Here is a 24807-nt window from a genome sequence, read left to right on the forward strand (position 1 = left end):
GAGGGGTCCAGGGCATGTGCCAGGGTGGCTGTTAATGGGGAAGCTGCCCGCGATGGGCTCTGGGGACAGGCTGTCCCTTGACGGGCAAGACCCACCAGAATTTGGAAACAAGAGGTTCCAGGGACTCAATTCAGGCCAACGACTGGCTAGAAACAGAGAGAGAAATGGCTGTTGTCCAAACCAGTGCAACCAAAGCCATCCCAGGGGCAGCAGTGGCAGCTGTTCTGGAAAATGATAATCAGAATGATTTTCTTTTTCTAATGACGTTTATCGAGCCTGCAGCACAGGCCAGGTGCTGGGCTAAGCATTTTCATTTCCATCATTTCAGCCTCACAACAGTACCTGAGGTAGGTACTATTACTCCCATTGCACCAGGAAGGAAACAGGCAGAGAAAGTTCTGGAACCCAGGCCTGCGATGGCCACGCTAGCCTGCCTCTGTGCTTCTGGATTCCTCCCACTTCCAGGATGTGGTCTACTCTCCTGAGGCCTGCAGCTCTGAGTCCTGGTGAGCAGGACACGGCCAGGAGAGGCGGGAACTGCCTGAGGGCCTCAGCCAGCCCGTGGCCAAGCTCTGATGCCCGGGAGGGCAGGGGCCCTCCCTGGGGAAGCTGGGACAGGGGTCTCCGCCTACCTGCCTGGTTCGTGGTGATGTTGACGACGGCGGCCCGGCGGGGCTCGGGGCTCAGGTCGGACACGCCGTTGACGGCCTCGATCCAGAAGGAGTAGTTCATGTGGGCCAAAAGGTTGGCCACCAGCAGGCTGGCCTGCACCAGGCTCGTCTGCTGCGGCACGAAGCGGGTGCCACTCCCGCACGTCTCGCAGTGGTCCAGTGTCCAGGGGCAGCGGCGGCACACGGCGTTGTAGGTGATGTCACTGCGGCCACCCGGGTCCAGGGGAGGGGCCCACTCCAGTGTCACGGACGTCCCATTCACACTGGAGATCAGATTCACGGGTGCCGAGGGTGGCCCTGGAGCAGAGAATGATGGGAGGGGTGGAGGGCATTTATGCGAGTGGGTCCAGTCTCCTCCCATGAGACCAGAGAAGGGCTGTGGCTCCCCTACCATATGTGGGGCTCCCTAAGAATGAGGTCACGCCTACTCCATCCTCTGGAAGCTCCCTGAGGGCAGAGGCAGCGTCTCCGCCATCAGACTGGGACCACAGTGTCAGAGTCTGGGCACCGTTACCTAACCTCCCACCCCCCCCCCCCCCGCAGGACCACAGGGGGCTCGGGGTTTGTGCTCCCCAGAGTTTTCATCCAGAGCTGGGGGCAGAGACTGCACAGCCCTGGGTAGCCAGGCTGGGTGTGAAATGCCCCAGTTGTTTGTGTCCCACACTTCACCTTGACCCTCTGTGCTGGATTCACTGTAAATGCCACTGAGCACTTTGCTAGAGTGAAGTGGAGGCGCCAGGCAGCCCAGGGGCGTCTCCGTGGCCCTGAGCGCCCTCCCCCACCGACGGGAGCCCCAGTCCCGGCAGCAAGAGGACTTTGGAGAGAGGGGTGGGGTTGGGGGCTGGGGGACCCCTGGGCTCAGAACGCCAACTCTCAGAATCCCAGGGAAGGAGTCTTAGATCTTAAGACAACAGAATTGTAGGATCTCAGCACCACAGAGAATCTTAGAATCTGAAGGGTATGGAATACTGAAAGCCTCGTCTTCTACAGTCTTCAGATTTCTAGAAGCTTAGGGCACTGAATGGTGCATTTGGAGAGAAACCAGAGTCCAGCCAGCTGAGTGCAAGTGTCCGCTAGAGCTTAGAGCTGGGCTCCCTGGGCCTGAGGAGCCCACGGTTGTCACCAGGTCACTCAGCCATTCTCTCTGCCCTTGCCGGTCCCACATGGGGGATGCGCAGGTCTGGACAGAGCTGTGGAAGGAGCAGGGATGGAGAGAATGTATGCTATGTGTGTATGCGTGCAAGGCAGGCGTGCATGGGTGTGGTATGAACACACCTGGGCCCTCACCTGCTCTGTGCAGGGAACCTGGGGCTGGGTGGTGATGGAGGTGGGGGGCGGGGGAGATGGGGCAAATTCCGGGCAATTCAGAACCGTGTGAAGTACCCCCCACCCACCACAAGAGTCCAAGGCTGGCAAACGGGGCAGGCTGAGCTGGCTGCAGCCCCTGCCTGGCCGGGAAGGGAATGTGAGAGGTCCCTTCAGGCCAGGGGAGGGGACGCAACAGAGGGGCCGCGTCAGAACGCCAGGACAGTCACGCAGCCCTGCAGGCGCGGCGCCAGAGTCCTGGGAGTCCCGTCAGGTACACGGGGCACGCGTGCACACCACCACACCCTCTCCAGCACAGGCCTCCCTTGCACGGCCAGGCGTGCACAAGCTCAGCTCACAGGCAGGTTCGTTCAAGCTCTGCAGGGACTCAGGAGTCCCCTACAGGTACCCGGATGTGCACACACACCCCTAAGGATCCTTTACATACATGGGCACAAGCACTCGCACGCTCACACTCAGGCGTACAGACACTCTGCAGGCAGCTTCTGTAGGAGACAGACACACACAGTCACACGATTGCGGTAGGCCTCCCGGGGCGCACACAGAATCAGACACATGCATGCGGCCATCCAAGCAGGCAACCACACACACTCCATGTACACACTCACGCACACACCTCGCACACACCAAGACAGCTCCTGGCATTCAGCAGATCCTACCAGTTCATCCAGGATGACAGTGATGGCTCCTTTGATGTCCCCCTTGCCTCACGGGGAAACCCCCCGCATGCCCACCCCAGTCCCCAGGACAGGCATTACTGCTGGATGAGAAGATGGCCAAGGCCACCTGGTGCTGCGAAGGGCTCTCGTCTGCCCCGGAGCAGAGAGGAGAGACCAGGGAGGGAAGGGAGAATTTCCCTGGAAAGATGGCTGGTGACATACAGGAGGCTGGGCCGAGAGAGCTCAAGGCCATCGTGGGGGGTCAGAGTCACCCCCTACCCCACACTGGCCCCTGGCCCAAGAGAGTCACTTGTCCTACTCATCCACAGAGCACCAGCTCCCTGGGGCCTGTGAGACCAAGCATGGGGTCCTGGTCCAGCCCGGGCCTCGAGGATGCTGGGGTCCGGGGGTGGTACTCACGGGTGCAGGCTGCAGAGGGTGGGTCCAGGGCTGCACGGTAGTAGCTGAGGTCGCAGCGGCAGGCCTGGGCAGCGGGGGCCGCAGAGTGGCTGTGGGGAGGGCAGCGGGCGCAGAGCTGGTCCCCAGGAGCCGACTTGTAGAAGCCTAGCTCACAGGCTGTGGAGGAGAAGGCAGCTGAGGGGGGCCAGCCAGGCCACACCGGCGGGCCCCGGGACGGGGCTCACTCTGACCGAGGGCTTCCTCGGGGGTCTCCCGGGAGGACAGAGGTGCAGAGCTTCAGCATCACCCAGTCCTACCCTCATTTGCAGATGAGGGACTGAAGCGCAGAGAGGGCCTGTGACTTACAGAGGGTTGGTTGCACAGCAAGTTGGGGGCAGAGCTGAGGCCGGGACCCTCACACCTGAGTCCTGGCCCCAAAGTCGGCGCAGGAAAGAGCCTCTCCTGCAACAGCCCCTCCCAGCCAGGCCCCGTCTCCAGCCTGACTCTGTCCTTCACGGGACACTGGTCCTTGAGTGAGACACCAGCCTCGGGGGTGGGGGCCAAGAGGCTCAGAACCAAAGCAGGGCCAAAACCCCAGGGATGCGCCTTGGGTGGGACATGAAAGCGGACAGAGAATGGGGATGTGACTGGAAAGGGACACAGATGGTAAGACCCGTGGTTCCCAGACAGCGTGGACATGGAAACACCCCTACACAAATACAGTCCCGGCCCCCCAGCAGCCACTAGGGATGGGGCCCAAGAATCTGTGTTTTACAAGCTCCCCGTGCGACGCCGACCATCCAGGGATCACAGGCTCCCATCCCCCCCGGACCCCACGTCACCGCCACTGTGGCTAGGACCAGCTTGTCTCAGATCTGGCCTTCTCTCCAGCCGCTGCCACACCTGCTTCCTCCTCCACCTGCATGACGGCAGCAGCCTCCAACCCCACCGGCAGCCTGCCCCCAACCCACTGGTCACTCCACCTGGACTTGAGCACACCCACTCTGTGCCAGGCGCTGCTTGGGGTGATGGAGACACAGCCACGAACAAGATCCCCACGGTCTCTGCCGTCAAGGATCTGGGGTTTCAGAGGGGGACACAGTGAACAAGGCTGTGCCCACCTCCAGGAAGGAAATAAAGCAGAAGATGTGGCAGAGGGGAAATGGCAGAGGAGCTGCCCTCCCAGAGAAAGAGAGGCTATCTGAGCAGTGGCCTCAAGGAGAAGAGTCAGCCATGCGGGGAGTGGGGACATTCCAGGTTAAAGGACTCTCCAGGATGCACATCTGACTCCATCACCAACAGTGCAACCCCTCATGGGCTCCCCACGGCCTAAACAATAAAGCCTGGCATTCAAAGCCCTCTCTATGAGACCAAAACCCACCTGCAGCCTCCTTCAGTGTCACTTCTCACGCCCCATCCTCAGGTTGAACTAAAGGATTGCCTGTTTCCCCACATCCAGCAGGCTGTTTCCTGCCTCAGGGCCTTTGCATGTGCCGTGCCTTCTTCCTGGGCTGCCTTTTCTCCTATGTCTACCTGTTGAATTCTTTCAAGATTCATTTAACCATACCCTCAATGAAGTCTTTCTGGACCTCTCCACACCTCCACGTGTACACGAGCACGCGCACGCACACACACACACATACATAAAAGCCACTACTCCTCTCCCCGCTTCTGCAGTCCCTGCTCAGTCTCACCACCTGTAACGCTATGGTTGGACTTTTATTTATCTGTGTGTCTGACTTTCCTCCTAGACCAGAAGGTCCTTGTGGGCAGATCCTTGAGAATAAGTCCAGGGCTGCCTCATTCCTCTCAAAATTCCCGGCCTCTGGGCCAGGGCTGGCTCAGGGCAGAAGTTGTCAATGCTGGTGGGAGTTTTCAAATTGAGCTAATCCCACCATTGTCTGCTCTGGGCAGAGAGACACCCCGGGGGTTCAGGAGGACCCAACGCCACCCATCCAGGCGGCTCCCAGCTCCACCTATGGAACGGAATCCAATCACAGAGGGACGGCCAGGAAGCTCGGGGCGTCTCTCTGCACAAATCCCGTCTGGAGATCTGGAGAACTCGGCGCTTGAGAGAAGCTTCATTGAAAAGACATCTTGTCATTTCTTCCTTGGATGTTGATCGTATCTCTTTATTATAATAGCTAAAATTAGGTTAATTTGTAAAATTCTACAAACTTGAGAGAAAACCTGAAATCAGGAGAGATGATAACGCCCTGAAGCTGCTTCACAGACTCAGAGACCAGGCAGGCAGAGGGGCTTAGCTGTCGGGGAGTCTGGGGAGACCCCAAGAGGGCTCAGGCCTGACCGGGGGCTGGGAGCTCGGAGTGGTGGGGGCTCCTAGTTGACACACTGGGATCTTGCCTCCTCCTCCCAGAAGCCCCCGGGAGGCCCAGGCCTGGGGCACGGCCCAGGAGCTCCATTCAGAGCCCAGGAAGCTGCAGGGGAAGAGGGCAAATATTTGGGGAGCCTGCTGTTGACCCGAGACACAGCAATCCTCCTCACGTGATCGGATCCATGCTGAGGAGCATCTCGGGGACCCTGGCTTATTCTGTCTCTCACTCATTCCTTCACCCAAATTTCCCGTGCTTCTACTATGCACCCAGGATAACTAAGAGCTGGTCCTGCTCTCAAGGAGCTCTCAGAGCAGTGACAGGCAGAACACACATGGTGACATCTCAGTGTTACCCCCGGCATGATGGAGGCACCACAGAGCAGCCGCATGAGTCCCTGACCGCTCAGACCGTCGAGCCCTATCGGGGAGGAGCAGACACTCGGGAGCAGGAGCCTGGGGGCCTTTTCCTGTCTGACCCCTGCACCTGGCCAAAGGGACACTGGGCAAGCTGCTGGGCCTCAGTTTCCTCGTCTGCATGATGGGGATAATGACAGTACCCACCTCCTCGGGCCCTTGGGAGGAGGGCATGAGCGCACACAGGTGAAGTCAGGCCAGGACAGCGCCCGGCACCTACTCCTACAATTCTCTGTAGTCGGCAGAGGAGACAGGCCGGGGAGCTGGCGCGCGGCCCAGGGTCCCCATGCACACACAGGTGGAGGGGCCTCAGGAGGGAGCCGGGCCTCCCCCAGCCTCTTGACACCAGTGGGGCTCGGAGACCCCACCATTCTGCGGCTCACCAGGGGGCCTTCTCACGCGCCTGGCTAATACCCACACGGCTATACTGTGTCAAGGCCAGATTAATCCTCGCAATGAAAATAAAATAATCTTTAATAAGAATACTAATCACCAGGCCTCGGGGAGCCTGGAGACCTAGAGGCGAGCCGGGAATTAACGGGCGAGACAGATGGAGCAGCTCCGGGCTAGGCCCGGCCCTGCCCGTTGCCCTGGGGCGCTTCCAGAGGCCCGGGCACCTCAGCCCCGGCCAGGAGGGGCTCCCCCCGCAGAGGGCACCTTGCCGGCCGCCTGTCAGGCCAGCAGCTGCCGGAGGCCCCAGCCACCTCTCGCCTCTCCCCCGCGAGGAGCTGAAGATTTGACAAATAAGGTGTCCGCCGGTGGACGACCAAAGGAAATTAATTCTAAATCAGATTTTAAACACAGTCAGGAAGGCGAAAGAGCTCGTCGTTCATGTGCCCCTCCGAAATGAGACTCTGGTATTTATAGAAAGATGATTAGGGCCGCCGAGGGTGATTTATATTCTGAGTCCAGGTGACAGGAAGGACGGCGACCGGGACCGCAGACTTGGGGCTGCTGCCCCATCGGGTGACACTCTGAGGGGTCCTTCCCCTTTCTGGAGTGAGGGGGGCAGTGCAGCCAGCGGTGGGGGAGCTCACCAGGTCAGGAAGGTGAGGCGTGGGGAGCCTACTGGTTGGGGAGTTGGGAGATTTGGGGTTCAATCAACCAGTCCTAGCTGTGTGCCCTTGGGCCAGTCACTTTGCCCCTCTGGGCCTCTGTCTCCCCACCGGTACACTGGACTAGCTCCGCATGGCTCTAACAATCTTCCGCGGGTCTCTGAGGCCTGGGTGCAGTCTTGGTAAGGCCTCTAAAGAGCCGTGTGACTGGGGTGGTCCCCTCTCCTGGGCTTTATCATCTTCTCTGTAAAGTTGAAGGCTGCCTGGCCACTTCTGAGGGGAGCTGTGAGGACAACACCAGCAAGCTGGGAGCCTGGCAGCTGGGACGATGGCTGTCACCGTGGGCCTGGTCCCTGTGCAGGTCTCACGCTCTGGATCTCTTCTCCTATCACTAGAAGGAAGTGGGGGTTCGGGGCTGGATAAGCCGGGACCCCTCCCGCTTCCTCTCCTCAACAGTTTGCTCAGAGGGAACCGCCCGGCAGAGACAGCCGGGGTCCCCAGGACCCCAGGAGGGCCCCTCTGGTTGGGGCTGGGGGGCACGGCTCTGAGAGGACGTCTCAGGCAGCCCAAGATAGGTCCGCCCACTCGCTCCTGGCTCCTGCTTGGCCGCCATCCTCCTCATCCTCAGGCCACCACCAGGCGGGCAGTGGGGATGGGGCCCTGGCAGGACCGCTGGCCCCGCCCCACTTGTGGAGGCCTCAGGTTTGTGCTGCTTCCTCAAAGGAGGCCGCACAGACAGTCACAGAATTCCACCGACAGGGCCGAGAAAAATCTCTCCTCGTGCGACCTAAAACGGGCACTCCGTTCCCAAACCTCACTGCCTGAGTGCCCTATGAATTAAGATTTTTTATAAAACCTGTAATTATCTTGCAACTGGCATAATGATGCTGTATTGTGATTTAAATGTAAAATTCAAAATACGTTGCAATTCCCTAACCCTGCTTTGGCTTTTCTCTATTATTTTATATGAATGTGCCAGCAGCACCAGGAAATGGGAGCGGCCTTGGCCTCTCCCAGCCCCGGGAGGTCCAGCTGTCAGGCCTTGGGGTTTCCACCTGAGTCCTGCCCTTGACACGCTGTGGGACCTTGGGCAAGACCCATTCCCTCTCTGGGCTCCACTTCCCGCCTCAGGGAGGCTGGAGCAGGACCCAGAGCTCTGAGTGAGGCCTCGACCCCGAAATCAGGAGGACCAGTCTCCCCTCCATGGGCAGTGTACCTTGGAGCACAAAGACAAACATTGGCCTGCACTCACTGGCCAAGTCCAGAGCAGGGGTGGTGGCTGACCTTGAGCAGGTATCCACCAGCCGGCCGGCCCGACTGCCACGGCTTATACTGTACCAGTTACTGACTGCTTGAACGTCACCCCACGTCAGAGGGAAGGGGGGCCTGCAGGGGGTCTGGCGGCAGAGAAGCAGGTCAGGTGCAGGGGCAGCAGATCCCCACTCCACTACCTGAGTTGAGGGGCCTCAGACTTCCGCATCCGTAGGATGCAGACATAATCCCCAGCCAGAGCACTGCTGGAAGGATGCGAAACCGCGTGGACTCCTGGAACACAGGGTCTCCCTGTGCCTACATCCCCCGTGCCTGGGACACAGCAGACGCTCAACAGAAAGAGCAACTGATGCGATGTGTAAGAAGCGCTGAGTAAAGTGCCTGGCACATGGCAAATACTCGAACAATTGTCACTAAGGGACCTTATTACCCCCACGAGCATGAGGTGACATTGGGAGGCAGCTCTGGTGGGGAAGGAGGCTGGGGATGGACCAGGGATGGGTGAAAAGCCCACACATGGCTCAGAGGCGGACCGACCTGACTCTGGTCCCAGCCCCACCTCTCACCAGCTGTGAGACCGAAGCCGGCGACACTACCTCTCGAGCCTCAGTTTCCCCCTCTGTAAAATGGAATTGTAATACCCACCTTGCTACAAAGAGCAAATGAACTGATGTGTGAGGAACCCCCTTGCAGGCTGTAAAGGCACTAGAGATGTTTGTCATTACTATTACCCAGTGGGAAGTTGAAAAGTCAGGGATGTCTGTGAGAGGACCCAGGAGAGGCTAGAGGCCTGGGAAGCCTGGCAAATGAGGCCAGAGAGGGTACAACAACTCCAGAAAGAGGCAAATGTCACAGGTGGTGCTTTGGGGTGTAGGGTCCAGGAGAGGGGAAGGCTTGCAGCCACTGGGAGAATGAAGAAAGATTCCTTAAGGAAGCCAGAGAGCCCCAGAGAGGGGCTGGGCAGGGCCTGGGGGCTGGATGGAAGGGCCTGGTCCCCGAGCACCACCTTGTGCATCACTGAAATGGTCAGCCTGTGCCCTGCTCCGGCCTGCGAGCACCAAGGGGCCTGTCCTGCCTGCTAGGGGCAGAGGGATGGAGCTGAGGGGGCTGAAGCTCCCTCTGACTGTGGCCTCAGGGCCACAGAGCTCGGAGGATATTCCTGGGGGCTGACAGGGCCCTGTCCCAGTTTTCACTGAGGCTGCCCGGGGACAGGCCCGGATCTCTCTGACCCCTGCAAAGGCACATCCTCCTCCCCCAGAGAACTCATGACCCCAACAACAGGCTTCACTGCTCTGAGGGGCTGAGCTGCCACGTTTCCAGTCCCTGGGGAGGCCAAGGAAGGGCAGAGGGCAACCAGGCGGAGACCAGTAACAGCTGGGGCCCCAGGTGTCTGTCCACACAGCTCCCCCAGGGTTCCCGGCTCTCAGGGCGCCTGGCTGCCCTGCTCCCACACGGGGCACAGTGCAGCTGTGACACCCGCACACACGGCCTGGGGTCTGGGCCCTGCTGCTGGTCTGACGTGGGGGCCCCAGCAGCAGCCCCACGGGGACAAGTGCCAGGCCACTTCATGACCAGGGTCTCTCTCTCTGCTGTCCTCCCTCACAGGCACCTTGGCTGTCCTCTCCCACAGCTCACTGGATAAGCGCCCCCTGAACACAGGCAGGCTGCTCCAGGTGCCCCAGTGACGTACCCAACCTGGGCAGTGCTCCCTGAGCGCCCTGCCGCACACCTCCACAGTGGCCCCACACCACACACCCTCACCCAGGGCCTGTCCTTCCTCACACTCCATGGGCTAGAAGGTCAGTCGTTTTGAGCATGGACTCTGGAGGCCAGACTTCTGAGTTCAAGTCCTAGCTCTGCCACTTCCTAGCTGTGCAACCTTGGGCAAGTTGCTTCGTCTCTCTGTGCCTTAGACTCATCCATAAAACCAGAACAACAGTATTTGCTATTTCATAGGGTAGTTGTGAGGCTTAAATGTGTTGATATGTGAAAAGTGCTTAGAACAATGCCCGACACAAGTTAGTTCACAGTAAGTACTCAGGAGCGTACTCAGTCACCCAGGGGTGCTTAGAACAATGCCCGACACAAGTTAGTTCACAGTAAGTACTCAGGAGCGCACTCAGTCACCCAGGGGTGCTTAGAACAATGCCCGACACAAGTTAGTTCACAGTAAGTACTCAGGAGCGCACTCAGTCACCCAGGGGTCCTTAGAACAATGCCCGACACAAGTTAGTTCACAGTAAGTACTCAGGAGAGTACTCAGTCACCCAGGGGTCCTTAGAACAATGCCCGACACAAGTTAGTCACACTAAGTACTCAGGAGCGTACTCAGTCACCCAGGGGTCCTTAGAACAATGCCCGACACAAGTTAGTTCACAGTAAGCACTCAGGAGCGTACTCAGTCACCCAGGGGTCCTTAGAACAATGCCCGACACAAGTTAGTCACAGCAAGTACTCAGGAGCGTACTCAATCACCCAGGGGTCCTTAGAACAGTGCCCGACACAAGTTAGTCACAGTAAGTACTCAGGAGCGTACTCAGTCACCCAGGGGTCCTTAGAACAATGCCCGACACAAGTTAGTCACAGTAAGTACTCAGGAGAGTACTCAGTCACCCAGGGGTCCTTAGAACAATGCCCGACACAAGTTAGTCACAGTAAGTACTCAGGAGCGTACTCAGTCACCCAGGGGTGCTTAGAACAATGCCCGACACAAGTTAGTTCACAGTAAGTACTCAGGAGCGTACTCAGTCACCCAGGGGTGCTTAGAACAATGCCTGACACAAGTTAGTTCACAGTAAGTACTCAGGAGCGCACTCAGTCACCCAGGGGTCCTTAGAACAATGCCCGACACAAGTTAGTCACACTAAGTACTCAGGAGCGTACTCAGTCACCCAGGGGTCCTTAGAACAATGCCCGACACAAGTTAGTTCACAGTAAGCACTCAGGAGCGTACTCAGTCACCCAGGGGTCCTTAGAACAATGCCCGACACAAGTTAGTCACAGCAAGTACTCAGGAGCGTACTCAATCACCCAGGGGTCCTTAGAACAGTGCCCGACACAAGTTAGTCACAGTAAGTACTCAGGAGCGTACTCAGTCACCCAGGGGTCCTTAGAACAATGCCCGACACAAGTTAGTCACAGTAAGTACTCAGGAGAGTACTCAGTCACCCAGGGGTCCTTAGAACAATGCCCGACACAAGTTAGTCACAGTAAGTACTCAGGAGCGTACTCAGTCACCCAGGGGTGCTTAGAACAATGCCCGACACAAGTTAGTTCACAGTAAGTACTCAGGAGCGTACTCAGTCACCCAGGGGTGCTTAGAACAATGCCTGACACAAGTTAGTTCACAGTAAGTACTCAGGAGCGCACTCAGTCACCCAGGGGTCCTTAGAACAATGCCCGACACAAGTTAGTTCACAGTAAGTACTCAGGAGCGTACTCAGTCACCCAGGGGTCCTTAGAAGTACGTCTCCACCCTGCCCACGGACGGGGTCGCCTGCCATAGTACTTCCTTCTCTCCTCCCTCTCCCTGCACCACACACGCGCGCACACACACGCATGCACATGCACACACACGCACACACACGTGGCCCGGAGTATCTGCTGACACAGGAACCCCAAGGTCCCCCCGCCTTCCCAGGCGCTGTGTCCACCCCCCAGCCGCCCGCTGACCATGACGCCTCCCACACCCCGGCCGCCCGGCTGCGGGGCGCTCACCTACACAGGCGTCCCGCCGCTCCTCGTAGCCGGCGCTGCACACGCACTTGCCGATGGGCACCAGCCACTCGCCCTCGGCGCTGCAGTACATCTTGGGCGTGTCCCGCTCCTCAGAGTGCCGCACGCACTGGCCCCGCACCTCCACCAGCGAGGACGAGTCGGCGCCTGTCACCGCCTCCGAGAAGGCCGCCAGGTTGCGCACCATGGTGGGGCACTTCTTGTAGTAGATGCGGAGGGACAGGATGGCGAGGCAGGCGCCGATGTCCTGGAAGGCCAGGTAGAAGCCACGCTTGCTGAGGGGGCCCACGCCGCGCACCTCCGTGTTGAGCTTGAGGCGCCGCACGCCCAGGTCCGCACCCGTGAAGCTCTCGTCGGCCGCGATGGTGTCGATCTTGAGGAACTGGCTCTCCTGCGTGCTGGAGCCCAGATCGCGGTCCGACTCCAGGTAGTAGAGGTTGAAGGTCTCCTTGCAGGTGCCCAGCACGCCGGGCATGCTGTTGCAGTCCCGCAGCGTGAACTTGATCTCAGCGTAGACGCGCCGGGCGCCGTCGCGGGGCACCCAGCTGGTGCGAAGCCAGTTGTTCTGGTTGGGGCTCATGACGTTGCACACCTGGTACGTGTGGATGGGCCGGAAGGACTCGTCCACCTCGTTGATGGAGTCCCACTGCGGGCAGAGAGCACAGCCGGCTGAAACGAGAGTCGGCTCCTCGCCCTCCTGCCAGTCACCCTTGCCACGGGCCACACGCACGTGCTGGGGGGCAGGGGTCCTGGGGAAGGAGCCACAACCTTCTCCGCCCTGGAGGAGCTGATCTTCTAGTGGCTTGTCACAGCCACCAGATGCCTGGCACCCACAGATGCGACCTCAGAGAGCGTCACATCCTTCTGGGGAACTGTTATTTGCTGCCTTTTTGCAGATGAGGAAATAGAGGGTCAGACACGTGAGCCACATGTCTGAGGTCACAGAGCTGGTGAGTGACGGAGCCACGACTGGAACCGATGCCAGAGCTACAACACTCTGACCTCGTTTCCATGTGGCTGCTCCCATCGCTCCCAGAGTGGGGGGACCTTGCTGGGGAAGTCAGTGAGCCCACTGGTGGTTTCCAAATCAGCTGCCAGAGGGATCTTTCTAGCACGTGACCCTGACCTTGTTGCAGCCCTGCAGCACGTCCTTCAGCAGCAGCCCTGCATTGGTGTTTACTGAGTGACTGCGCGATGGACGGACTCCCTCTGCCGTGCTCTTCTTGATGTTCCCTCTGCCCTCGCCTAAGGCGGGCAGCTCGTGGGCCAGCCTGCGTTCCACTAACGGGAGCACCAGAATGTGGGAGAGTTGAGTGTGGCTGCTTCTGTGCCAGGTGCGAGCCAGGCATCAGTGATCCAGAAATAAACCAGACCCCATCAACAGAGTGAAAGGCAACCCACGGGATGGGAGAAAATATTTGCAAATCATATATCTGAGAAAGGATTAATATCCAGAATATACAAAGAACTCCTACAACTCAACAACAAAAAACCACACAGCCCAATTAAAAAACGGGCAAAGGACTTGAATAGGCATTTCTCCAAAGAACATACACAGATGGCCAAACAGCACATGGAAGGATGCTCAGCATCACTCTTCCTTAGGGAAACACAAATCCAAACCACAACGAGATGCCACTTCACACCCATTAGGGCGGCTGTTATCAAAACAACAGAAAATCACAAATGTTGGCGAGGAGGGGGAGAAAGTGGAACCCTCGTGCACTGTTGGCGGGAATGTAAAATGGTGCAGCTGCTGAGGGAAACTGTATGGTGGCTCCTCAGCAAGTTAAACATGGAATGACCATACTACCCAGCAATTCCACCGCTGGGTATATACTCACAAGAATTGAAAGGGGCACCTCAAAGAGATATCTGTACACCCGTGTTCACAGCAGCATTGTTCACAACAGCCAAAAGGGGGAAACCACCCAAATGCGCCCATCGCCGGGGGGATGGATAAACAAAATGCGGTCCATCCAGACACTGGGATGATACTCAGTCTCATAAAGGAAGGAAATTCAGATGCGACCGACAGCATGGGTGAGCCTAGAGGACATTATGCAAAGTGAAATAAGCCAGCCACAAGAAGACAAATACCATACGATTCCACGTCTACGAGGTACTTAGATTCATGAAAACGGGAAACAGAACGGTGGTTGCCAGGGGCTGGGGGCGGGGGGAATGGAGAGTTCGTGTTCAACGGGAACAGGAGTTCAGTTCGGGAAGATGAAAGGCGTTCTGGAGATGGGGGATGGTGACGGTCATGCAACAGGGTCAACGTACTTAATGCCGCTGAACTGTACACTTAAAAATGGTTAAGAAGCTAAATTTTATGTTATGTGTATTTTACTACAACTTTTTTAAAAAAGAAAGAAATACACCAGAAATACTCCCTCCCTCCAACGCCTCACAGTCCGTCAGACAAGGCGGTGGAGGGAGCAGGCATCCGGGGGGCGGGCGAAAGCTGCTGCGAGGCTGAAGCAGGACCCTCTTGCAGGGATGGGAGGAAGAGCCCCAGCGAGGCTGGGGGTGTTAGGTACTGGCCAGGGAGCATCGGTTTGGACACAGAAGAGTCACATCGAAGACGCAGTGTTGAGAAGTGAGCTGGGAGTTGAGAGGCCCGGCTCTAGGCCCAGCACAATCTCTAACCTGCTGTGTGACCTTGGGCAAGTCGCTGCTCCTCTCTGGCCCCAGTTTCCTCGCTGCAGAATGCCGGTTCGTCGGGAGCAGCCATTTTTGGCTGAGTGGACACCTGAGGGCCCTGAGGAGGTGCTGGGGGCGAAGGGCAGATGGAGGGGACAGGCTCTGGGTCCCTGTCCCAGCTTCACCAGAGATGTAACGCCCTGATTCTCTCTCTTGGGCCTCTGTGTGCAATTGTCCCTGAACCTGAGATCCGATCGCTGAGGGGGGTCTGGGGCAGGGAGGTAAAGACCACTCCTCATGGTGATCTGAGAGTCTGTGGGGTTCTGAGCTACTGCACAAGCACAAGAGTGGGGACCACGGGCACGTCAAGTCTTTCCTGTCTGACAAAGCCCTTCCGTCCCACCCCGTCTTGGCCAGCCGTGTGGTCTCAACACTGAGCGCGCACATCTGTAAACTGGGGCTCAGACGGGCCCCACCTCAGCGAGGCGTGAGAGGGCGAAAGGACGAGAAGCCTGCAAAGTGCTTAGCCTGGCCTGGCACGGGAAGGCACCACGGGGAAAGGACTACATGATGCTGACCTGGCAGCATCTTCCCAGCCCACCCATACCTGCCTCCAGGGACCACTGGGGAAGAGGCCCAGGGCACGCCAGCCTCACCTGAAAGAGTTTATGCCTCCTGCACCCCGCATCCCAAAAGGACCCCTGCCCTGCACCCCACACTGTAGATGGGGTCTCTGGGCAGCGCTATGTCACATCTGGGGTTAAAGTCAATGTCACAATTAATGGAGCGCCAAAGAGCCAGCCAGCTGCTCCCTGTCTGTTTCCTGCCAGGGACCCAGATAAATTAATCAGCTCGATCAGAGTCCTCTCCAGCCGCCCCACCGGTGCCAATGGCCTGGCCTAGACCCGCCAGCCCCAGGGGCTGCTGCAGGCACCCAGGGTGGCACAAATTCCCGGAGGCTGGCGCAAGGGTGGAATCAGGCCTGCTCGCCACCTGGGGCGCCCCCACCCCATGCTGGGTGCCACTCCCACTCTGCTGCCTCCCCAGCCCCTGGGAACATTCCTCCCCAACCCCAACCATTGCTCTGGAACTCTGTCCTCTTTCTGGAACAGAATGCAGCAAACCAGCTGTGCAGCCCCAGGTACAGCACACCCCGTCTCTGAGCCTCAGGCTTCTCACATGTGAAACAGGGCAGCTAATGCCTGCCCCCTCCATCTACTCCAGGGGGTGGTGAGGATCAAGTGAGACGATGGAATGGAAACAAGTGTGCCTTCTGATCTAAGCCGGCGTTTGTGAGCGGCTGTCAATCGCCAGACGAGGTGGGGCACATCCCAGCATGTGGAGGGAGGGGCGCGGCCTGATTAAGAGCATGGGTTCTGGGCCAGACCTCCCCTGACCTTAAGCTCTCAGGGCTGCTGGTTTCTCATCAGCAAAGTGTCCTTCCCAAGCATCCTCCCTGACGACAACCGCCCGGGGCAGGTTCTGTGATCACGCCCATGTTATAAATGAGGAGGCGGGGTGAAGTGACTTGCCTGAGTCTCACCAATTAGAGGCCACAGACCATCGGCTCATCCAGCCCCAGCACCCTTGGCCTTCAGGCTGTGCGGCCTGCCTGACAATCTGGCAACTTTGCTGATGCTGGAGACAGCCCTGATGACCCCTGTACTCAGGCTGTTTAACCGACTCCAGCAGCAGAGGCGTGGACGGGACCACCAGGCCCGTGTCCAGAGCTCCCTACCCGGCAGGGCGGGAGAATCACCTGGAAAGCTTATTAAACCAAAGATTCCCAGGCTCCTCCCCAGTCCCCCTGGACATGGGCATCTGCACGTTTCACCTGCCAGCCTGGCACAGATCAAGGTCCAGAGTTTGGGAACCAGGGATCTTATCCAGCCTTCTTTCCCGTCGGGACAAGCTCGATCTCCAGGCCCCATGAGGATGGGAGATGGTCCCTGGCTCGGCAGACAATGCAGGATTGCCTCCCACCCCCTCACAGTGAGGACACGGACCAAAGAGAGGACGAGGGACTCAACACGGGCTCCAGGCCCAGACAGATCTGAGTTCGAGTCCATCGCGTGGAGCCTGGCTGAGGGCGGGCAGGCTACTCCTCACGCCCCAAGCCTTGGCTTCCTCGCCTGTGAAATGGGGTTGCTGTGTCTACTCACAGGCTTGGTTTGGGGATTAAATGAGATAACGTCTGTGAATTGCTAAGAGCTATGCGAATATAAGTTATTATTTGTCTAACTCCCAAACGAAATGTGAGAACTCTGTGCCCTGTGAACAAAGAACCTTGGAGTCCCAGCATGACCATCAAGCACAAGGCCGGTCACGTGCCTCACCTGCTTAAAGCCCTACAACTCCTGGAAGCCTGGTGCCGGGGGCTGATGACAGCACACTCAGCTACCTGCTACCCTGGGACGAGACCCCCAGAGAGAGAGGAGCAGGCTCCGTCCTGACTCCAGCCGCAGGCCACATGAAACAAACGGCCCGGATGAAAACCCTACCCCAAAATAAAGAAACCCTCCCTTCACAAATAGTAACTCTTGGTGTCATTATCATTACTATTATGAATAATATTATTATCCCTCCGTCTCCAGCCATGGAAGCAGAAGCGTTCATGATTGAAGCTGTGTGCATGTGTCTCGTGTCTGTGGTGGGGATGTGGGTGTGTGTTTCTGAGCATGTCTGTGGAAGGCAATCCAGGTGAGATACAATCACAACAAGCACTAACAACAAAGACAACAGTAATAACACAGTTAGAGGGGGCTCGCCGTGTGCCAGGCACGGCGCCAAGACCACCTGTCCTCGCCCCTCACTCTCGCAGCAATCCCCCTGACATCGTCACACGCACATCCTTTTATACATATGAGGAAACTGAGGCTCAGCGAGGTGAAGTGGTGACCCAGGGCCACCCAGCTCATCGATGGCAGAGCCGGGACCCCGCCGGGCCCGTGGGCTCACTTTGGCTTGACCACCCTGCCCTCTGGGATCTGGATAAGAGAAGCGGAGGGACCGGGCAGTGCAGCCTTGTCCCTGGATGCCAGGGGGTTACCAGACCCACCCCCAGGAGGGTGGGAGGGGGCGTCGCCCATGAGTACATGACCCACAGGGACCCGACGGGTCACCATGGAGGCCAGGTGGGCCCGGGGGCTCAGCCACAGTGGGAGCGGGCAGTGCCACGTGGTGGTTCTGATGAAGAGAGAAATGAGCGGGGGCCCTGGGAGTCCTGGCAGCTCCTGGTGAGGGCGGGGCAGCTATGACGGAGGGGGTCAATTCTGAAGTGGTGAAGGGCCTGGCTGGGGCCCCCTCCTGCCCTGTTCCTTGACACTGACTCGTCCCAGTTTACCCTGGGCCCGGCTGTGGCACATCATCAATCTGTAGGCCAAGGACACAGACATGAGGATCCCACATCCAGGGCCTCAGACTTGAAGAATCAGGAGTCCAGCACCAGGGTGGTTTGCAATCCCAAGGGTCTGCGTGCACTGACCCGTTAAGAAATCAGCAGCTGCACCTCTGTCCTAACTGCTGTGTGTCCTTGGGAGAGTCCCTTCTCCTCCCTGGGCTTCTGCTTCCTTTTGATCTGATGATAAGGCTCGGAATCACAGCCTCTCTCTGCTCGGAGGGACGACACTGGCCCACTGCCCATCACTTACCCCGTGAGCCGGATACGTGAGCCAGCCCCAGTCCCCGTGGATGGTTGACGTATCCAGCAAGTTCACTGTAAAACAGGAGACAAGAGAGCATCAGACCGGAGGACCCCCTTCCCCAGGCCCTCAAGAGCGGCCCGACCCGGCCCCACTGGTCTGCTCTCAGCCCCACACATGCCAGCCCGCGTCTCTGTGTCCTGTCTCCCTTCCCCCATCCTTCAAGGCTCAGCTCACGTTTCCTCTCTTCCCTGAAGCCTTCCTCCACCACCTCGGCCAACACGTGATCTTCGAAACCCCTGGAACCCAAGCCGCCCCGGGCACAGCGCCCTGCTGGTGGTGCGGTGGGTGGCTGAGGGATGGGTTCAGGAACTGGGAGGCCCAGGTCAGAATCCCAGCTCACCCACTTAGGAGCTATGTGTCCCTGAACAAGCCCCTTCCCCTCCCCGGGCCTCAGTTTCCTCCTCTGGAAAATGGGGGTGATCGTGGTTCCTGTCTCGCAGGGGTTGTGAGGAGGGCCCAGCCCTGTCTCACTCATGGGACAGGATGGCATGCAAAGCACTGGCTGTGAGGGCATACCTCCCCAGGCGGGCTGGGCCCAGCTCTGCAACCATTGGTGTCCCCCAGGAGGTGCCCGGCATCTAACAGGCCCCTGTGCACACCCGATGCAGGACTGCCAGGCACAAGGGCTGCCTCTTGTGGGCACCTGAGCTCTGAGAGGGGCACTTGAGATGCTCGTCTGTGACCCGCACGACAACCCCGAGAGGTGGTCGTTCCTATCTCCATTTTATGATGAACACACTGGGCCTCAGGAAGTTCAGGAACAAGCCTGGAGCTGCACAGGTGTGGCGGCAGGGCTGGCCTCCAGCGCACCTGCTGCGGTGTCCACGGACCCAGGAAGCAGGCCCTCCGAGCAGTCATGGCGGGGAAGGGGCGCTGGCCCGGAAGGCCAGTCTCTTCTAAGCCAGACCCTCCGAGAGGACCCTGCAGGGTCTCAACAACACGGCAGAGAGAAGAGCGGCCTCCAGACTCAGACGCCGCTGGTCTCACATTTCCACATGGCTACTTAGTGGCAGGTGACCCTCACTCTCTGAACCTCAAGTTCCTCATCTGTAAAATGAGGATAATAACGCCTTGGGGTGGGTGAGGGTAAGCTGTGAAGCTGGAGTCAATGCCTCTGCCCCTCCCACCTCTCTCCACGTACCTTGGACCCACCCACCCACTTTACAGTGATGAAGTGCCCTAGCTGGCTGTTAAGAAATTAGGGCTTGAATCCCAGCTGTCTCTAACTGCTGTGTGTCCTTGGGTGAGTCTCTTCACCTCTCTGGGCCCCTGCTGCCTTAGATCTCTCCAGGAAGGCTTTCCATTTCACTCTCTCTTCCACGCACCCCTTCTCGCAGCCAGCAATCATGGGCTTCCAACTAACCCAGTCGGCCGGCTTGGGCAGGTCACAGAGGGTTAAAGCTGGGGCCCTACTGGAACTTTCCTGCAGGGAGGCTGGGTGTCCTTCTGCCTGCGATGTGCATAGCTCTGCGCCTGCCCCTCAAAGATGGAGACAAGTGTCCTCAGGAAATGCTGGAGTGAGGATGCTCTTATTTGCTGCTTTTCTCCCTCCCCACCCCACTGTCAGGGGCCCAGGAGGCCGGCAGGCTGGAAAGACGGCTTGCAGAACCAGGGAGGGGCCTCTGTGCTCCTCCCTGGGTCCCCAGGGGCCCGGTGGGATCAGGGGACAGAGCCAACGTCCACAGAGGGATCTCCCCTCCCCGAACCAGCCCCACTCCAGGGGCGCAGGCAGAGCGCCTTCCCGCCTCCCTCCCTCCCTCTCAGGCAATGAGAGAAAACTGGGTCAGGCGAGCCTTCTCCTCCTGCTGGCTGGTGGGAGGGGGAGGGGGCCGCACTGCAGTTTCCCCCAGACCAGCAGGGCCTAGTTGGGGGAGAGGATGGGGTGAGGGGACCTGTGGGCTCCCCCACTCCAACCCGCATCCCAGGCGGGGTCTCAGAGCCAGGCGGCCCCTTCTCCAGCCTACCCTGGACGCAGCTCAGTCCTGCCCCGACGCGGGGGGCGATCCGAATGACCGTCCACCGCCTGGACTTCTCCCCCTGGAACACCCTGACTCCAGGGGCAGCCGCCTGCAGACCCCACTTGCTAGGGCCTTCCCTCCCCTGGGAGGCCCCACATATGTGGCTGATTCTTGATCAGTCAGCTAGAGGGCTCAGATAATCCAAAGATAAGTCAAAAGTCGATTCTATCAGAGTCAGGAAGAGCTATAGGATTCCACGGCTGCTTGTTCCAATTCCTTCCAGGCCCTTCTCTCTCCCTCCCCTTCTCTCCCTCTGCCCCCTCTGCTCCACCTCACGTTCCCTCCCGTGGGGAAAATACAGTGTCCCCCACGGGAAGCTCCAGGCCCACAAGAGGGTCCCTGAGGGCTGGAGAGAATTCCAGCATCAGGCTCACCCAGCCGTGGCCTGAGTCCTCCTGGAAACTCAAGACTCTCTGGTCACCAGGCCTGGGCTCTCTCCTGCCTCTTGTGCGGCTGGACTGTGTGACATGTGTGAAGTCAATTCCCCTCTCTGGGCCTGTCTCCCCACTGGCGAATGGAAGGACCGGACTGGACAGTCTCTCGGGGCCTTCAACAAAGTGAGCCACTTAACCCCTCTGTGCGTCAGCCTCCTCAGCTGCAGGACGTCTGTAGCATCCCTCTCCAGCCAGTCTGCCTGGGCTGCTCTGGGGGATCAGACGGGCCCCTCTCCTGCTCTGAGAAGCACAGATAATTCCTCAGCCTCTCCTGTTCCACTGTGGAAGGCATTATGTGATTTCTTTTCACCTTCCCCCATTCCATTTCGCTGAGACTAATACTTAAATTGATTTACATTCCCCGAGGACGCGGCGCATGATGGTGAGGCTGGAGAATTCGGGGTGGTCAGGGGATGGCAGCCAGGATGTGAATGCCTCGGAGATTACCCCAAAGTGGTGGGTAATCCACACCGGAGAGTCATAAGGGGCCGTGAGCCTGGTGGGACTCAGGGGGCATCTCTGTAGTTGCAGGGCCCTCCCCCAGCCCTGTGAGGGACCTGGCATAGGGGCACTTGGCTGGGCTGGGGCACTGTCACCTCTGCAGGACCCCAGCTGGGAACAGAGCCCCCTGCCTGAGTTCCAACAACCTCCCTGGCTGGTCTTGGCTCTGCACCAGCCCAGGGATGACACTAGGAAGGACTCCTGGCGGTCCCGTGTAGAACCTACACCCCAGGCCTCCACCCAGGGCTGTCCCACCTACGTGGGTAACCCCTGTCCCGCTGGGGTACCCTGCTGCATCCATTGGACAGGCATGGACTGGCCCTTGGACGATGCCTCCCTCCATCCTGGACAAAGACTTCCTGCCTGCCTCTCTTTGCCGACATCGCCTCTTCCCCAGCTGTTGCCCTCCCTGACACGTCCTCTCTCCCAGGCCGATGGTCAAAGTCCCCTCCCTAGGAGGCTCTGGGGTTGCCAGTCTGCAATTCTAGAGGGTGCTGGCTCCTCCCCAGAGAACAGAGCTGAAGCAAGGAGTTGGGGTGCACGGCCCAGCACCGGCAGCCTTGACGCAGGCCCCTCAGCATCCTCCTGGCTGACCGTCCCCTTCCCCCCACCCTACCCTGGGAAAGCAGTCTTCTCAGGCCACACTCCGAGAGCCCCCAGGCCCCTTGTGCCCCATCCTGTCCTCTTCCCTACTCACCCAGCCCCCTCCTCAGTTCTCTCCTGGTGTCCCAGGCACCTGCACCTCATCACTATCCCCCCAGCTGGCCCTGCCCTGCCTGCCACCTTGCCTTGCAGCTCCCTTGCACATCCCGTTTCACTGGAGACTGAATTTATCTCCGTGTGTTTTTTCTGTGCACATGCATTTCCGTGGGCATGAACGCAAGTTTGAAGGTCTCCTTATATATGTGCTATCTGCCCATGAATTTGCATGCATCTGTACACGTATGTGTGTGCACATGTGTGTTTGTGCACATGTATGCTGGCTGCATGGCTGTGCACATGACTGTGGCTGGTGTGGGGGGAGCTGTGCATGCGTGTGAGTCTCTACAGGCCTGGGTTCATGTGCGTGAATCCCGACATGTGTCCGTGTGTGCGTGTGTGCTAGTGGATACAGCTGTACCTCCGTGAGCTGTCCGCGTGTGAGGGGTAGATCTGCGGTAGAGCCGAGTGGGGATAAGGGACACGGGCTCTGGAGCTCCCTCACTTCTGGAAGTTCATCCTGCCAGGCTGGGAACCCAGCGCTGAACCCAGGACGTCACCCCGGGATCCTGCACAGAGTGCCAAGTGGGCCTCCTCGGGGCAGAGCTGGGGGAGCAGAGGAGGCCCAGGGTGGGAGACAGGGCAGGAGCAGGAGCAGGGGGGCATCCTGGGCTGGACCTGGAGCGTCCAGTGGGGCTAAGAGGGGTGTGTGTGTGCAGCTGGGAGGCCCCGGCTGTTGGGGAACCCTGATGGGTGCCCCCTCCCAGGCTTTCTGGTCACCTCCCAGACCCCTTTGGACCTGACTGCTCAGCCCACACCCATGCTCCTACCCCCCACCCCCATGTCCCCCAAGTGACTGGACCACCCTGGCCTTGCCCTTCAGGGCCCTGCCTGCCTCAGTCCCTCTGCAGCCACTCACCCTCTCCTCAATGGCCCTTCCTCCCAAGGCCAGCCCTCCTGCCCACCAAAGCTGCCACCCCTCCGGCTGCTCCTCCTTGGCTGCTGTCCCTCCTTTGCCCCCAGTCTTCCAGCCCCGCAGCTCCCCAGACTCACTCACTGCCCCCCATTCCTGCCCTCCCCTAAACCCCATCCTGTTCTCTGGTCCTGTTTCTCAGTTTGTGCTCCCCATCTCTCAGCGCCATCCCCAGATCCCTTTTTCTTCAGCCCTCTGAACCTCATCCTGCATCCCTGTGTCCCTGGGTCACTCTGTCTCCGTCCTCTGTGCCCGCCCTTGTCCCCTGGTCCTCTCCCTTGCCCTGTCTCTCTGTCCCCTCTTTCCTCAATACCTCTTCCCTTGTCTTCTGTCCCCCTATCCTGTCCCCTCTTCCCCAGTGTCCAATTCTCTGTCCCCAGCTCGGAATCCCTCAGCCCTGTCCCCCTGTCCCTCATCCTCAAGCCCTCTGGTGCCTGTCCCCTAGTCCTGTCACCATCTCCATCGCTCTGTCCCTTGACCCTGGGTCTCTCCCGCGGTGCCATCCCGGCCCCCCTAGGCCCAGGGAACCCAGCCCGTTTGGCGCTCAGGGTCCAGGGGAAGGAAGTTGAGCCTCGGGCAGCGCCCCCCGCGCCCCCGACCCCTCGGCCGCCCCCGCCCCGCCGCCGCCGCTCACCTTCGCCGCGCGCCGCGGACACGCAGGTGGCCGCCGCCGCCGCGGCCGTGACGACCCAGAGCGCGAGGGACAGGCGGCCCCGGGCGGGGGCCATGGCCGGCCGGGCGGGCGGGGGCGCCGCGCACCCTCGGGCTCGGCCGCGGCGGCCCGCGCGTCGGCGCGCTCCCTGGCTCTCCCGCACACCCGGCGGCCGGGCGCACACACCGGCGCACACGCCGGCACACAGCGCACACGCGGGCACCCGCGCCCGCCGCCGCCGCCGCCGCCGCCCCGGGCGGGGGCCGGCCCGTCACGGAGCCGAGCCAATCAGCACCGAGGCGGGCGGGGGGACACGGAGCCCGCGCGGCGGACACCCGGCCCGCGGACCCCGCCGCCGCACGTGCGCAAGCTCGCACCCACCGCGCTCACCCGCCCGCACCTTCGGGGGCGGCGCGCGCCCCGCGCCCCACGGCCGCACGTGGACTCGGAGCCGCTGCGCGCCGGGACCGCAGACCCACGGGGGAGTCCCTGCGCGCGCGCACACACACACACTTACTCTTACACGCACCACCCTCAGACGCACGCGCCCACTCAAGGTGCCTCGTGCGGTGGCACACTCGGATAGCACACACTAGCTCACGGGCAGGGGATCAGAGAGGAGCTCAGAAGCACTTTTAGTTAAAAACTCTCTCCCTTCCCCCCCCCAACCCCAACGCCTGGGCGTTCAGGGGGCCCCGCGTTCAGGGGGCCCCGCGTTCAGGGAGGCCTTAGAGTGCGGTGGTCATGAGCTCAGGCTCGGGGACCCCAGACAAGCAGTTAAATCTCGGCTGTGTGGCTTTGGGCAAGTTTCTTAAGCTCTCTGAGCCTCACCTCCCATGCCTGTAGAACAGGGATAACAGTATCCACGACCTAGGGTGGTTGTGAGAATTAAATTCAAGGACCCACAGCCAGGTGGCCAGTGACGGCAGCTGTGCTTGGATGCTGGAGCTCACCCCCTGCTTTTCCTCCCCTGACTTTCCCCACCTCCAGTTCCGTTCCCAGGAGCAGGGATCTCATCCTGGGAAGGCTGCAGGCTGTGGGGAAGGGCAGGGTCAGGACGCAGGGCTCCTTCCTGGGTCCCTCCCACCCTCTCTATCACCTGTGAGCACCTGGTGGGCCAGCTGTCCGGGAAGCAGATAAGAGACTGCAGCTCCTGGGGGCTGGCCCTCAAGTGTGGGTGCTGCTGGGGGCAAGTGCTGACTCTGCCTCTGACCCCCTGCTGGCACAGACCATTGCTCAGCACCCTCTGACTCACTCCCAGCTCCTGTGCTCGCCCAGGAAGAGTTGGACTCATGGCTTACGGTTCTGTAGACT

General features: G+C 59.6%; 1 protein-coding gene across 2 annotated transcripts in view; it reads right to left on the reverse strand.

Annotated features, from left to right (window-relative positions):
- The window catches only part of EPHA8 (EPH receptor A8), a 36740-nt gene extending 13084 nt beyond the window's left edge, over positions 1-23656 (reverse strand). The window contains exons 1-5 of one of the 2 annotated variants that reach the window (XR_011432604.1): positions 23476-23656; positions 18163-18227; positions 11849-12512; positions 3077-3232; positions 633-968 (exon numbers count right to left, since the gene is read on the reverse strand). Coding sequence is in view for 1 of the 2 variants with exons in the window: in XM_023635545.2 (XP_023491313.2) it covers positions 633-968; positions 3077-3232; positions 11849-12512; positions 18163-18227; positions 23476-23569 (1315 nt within the window). In the remaining variant the exon portion in view is untranslated. The remainder of the gene's footprint in view (positions 1-632; positions 969-3076; positions 3233-11848; positions 12513-18162; positions 18228-23475) is intronic. The other variant, XM_023635545.2, reaches the window with a different exon arrangement.
- Positions 23657-24807: the final 1151 nt, after the last annotated feature.

The sequence above is a fragment of the Equus caballus genome, chromosome 2, assembly GCF_041296265.1.
Source record: "Equus caballus isolate H_3958 breed thoroughbred chromosome 2, TB-T2T, whole genome shotgun sequence".
Taxonomy (NCBI): Eukaryota; Metazoa; Chordata; class Mammalia; order Perissodactyla; family Equidae; genus Equus; species Equus caballus.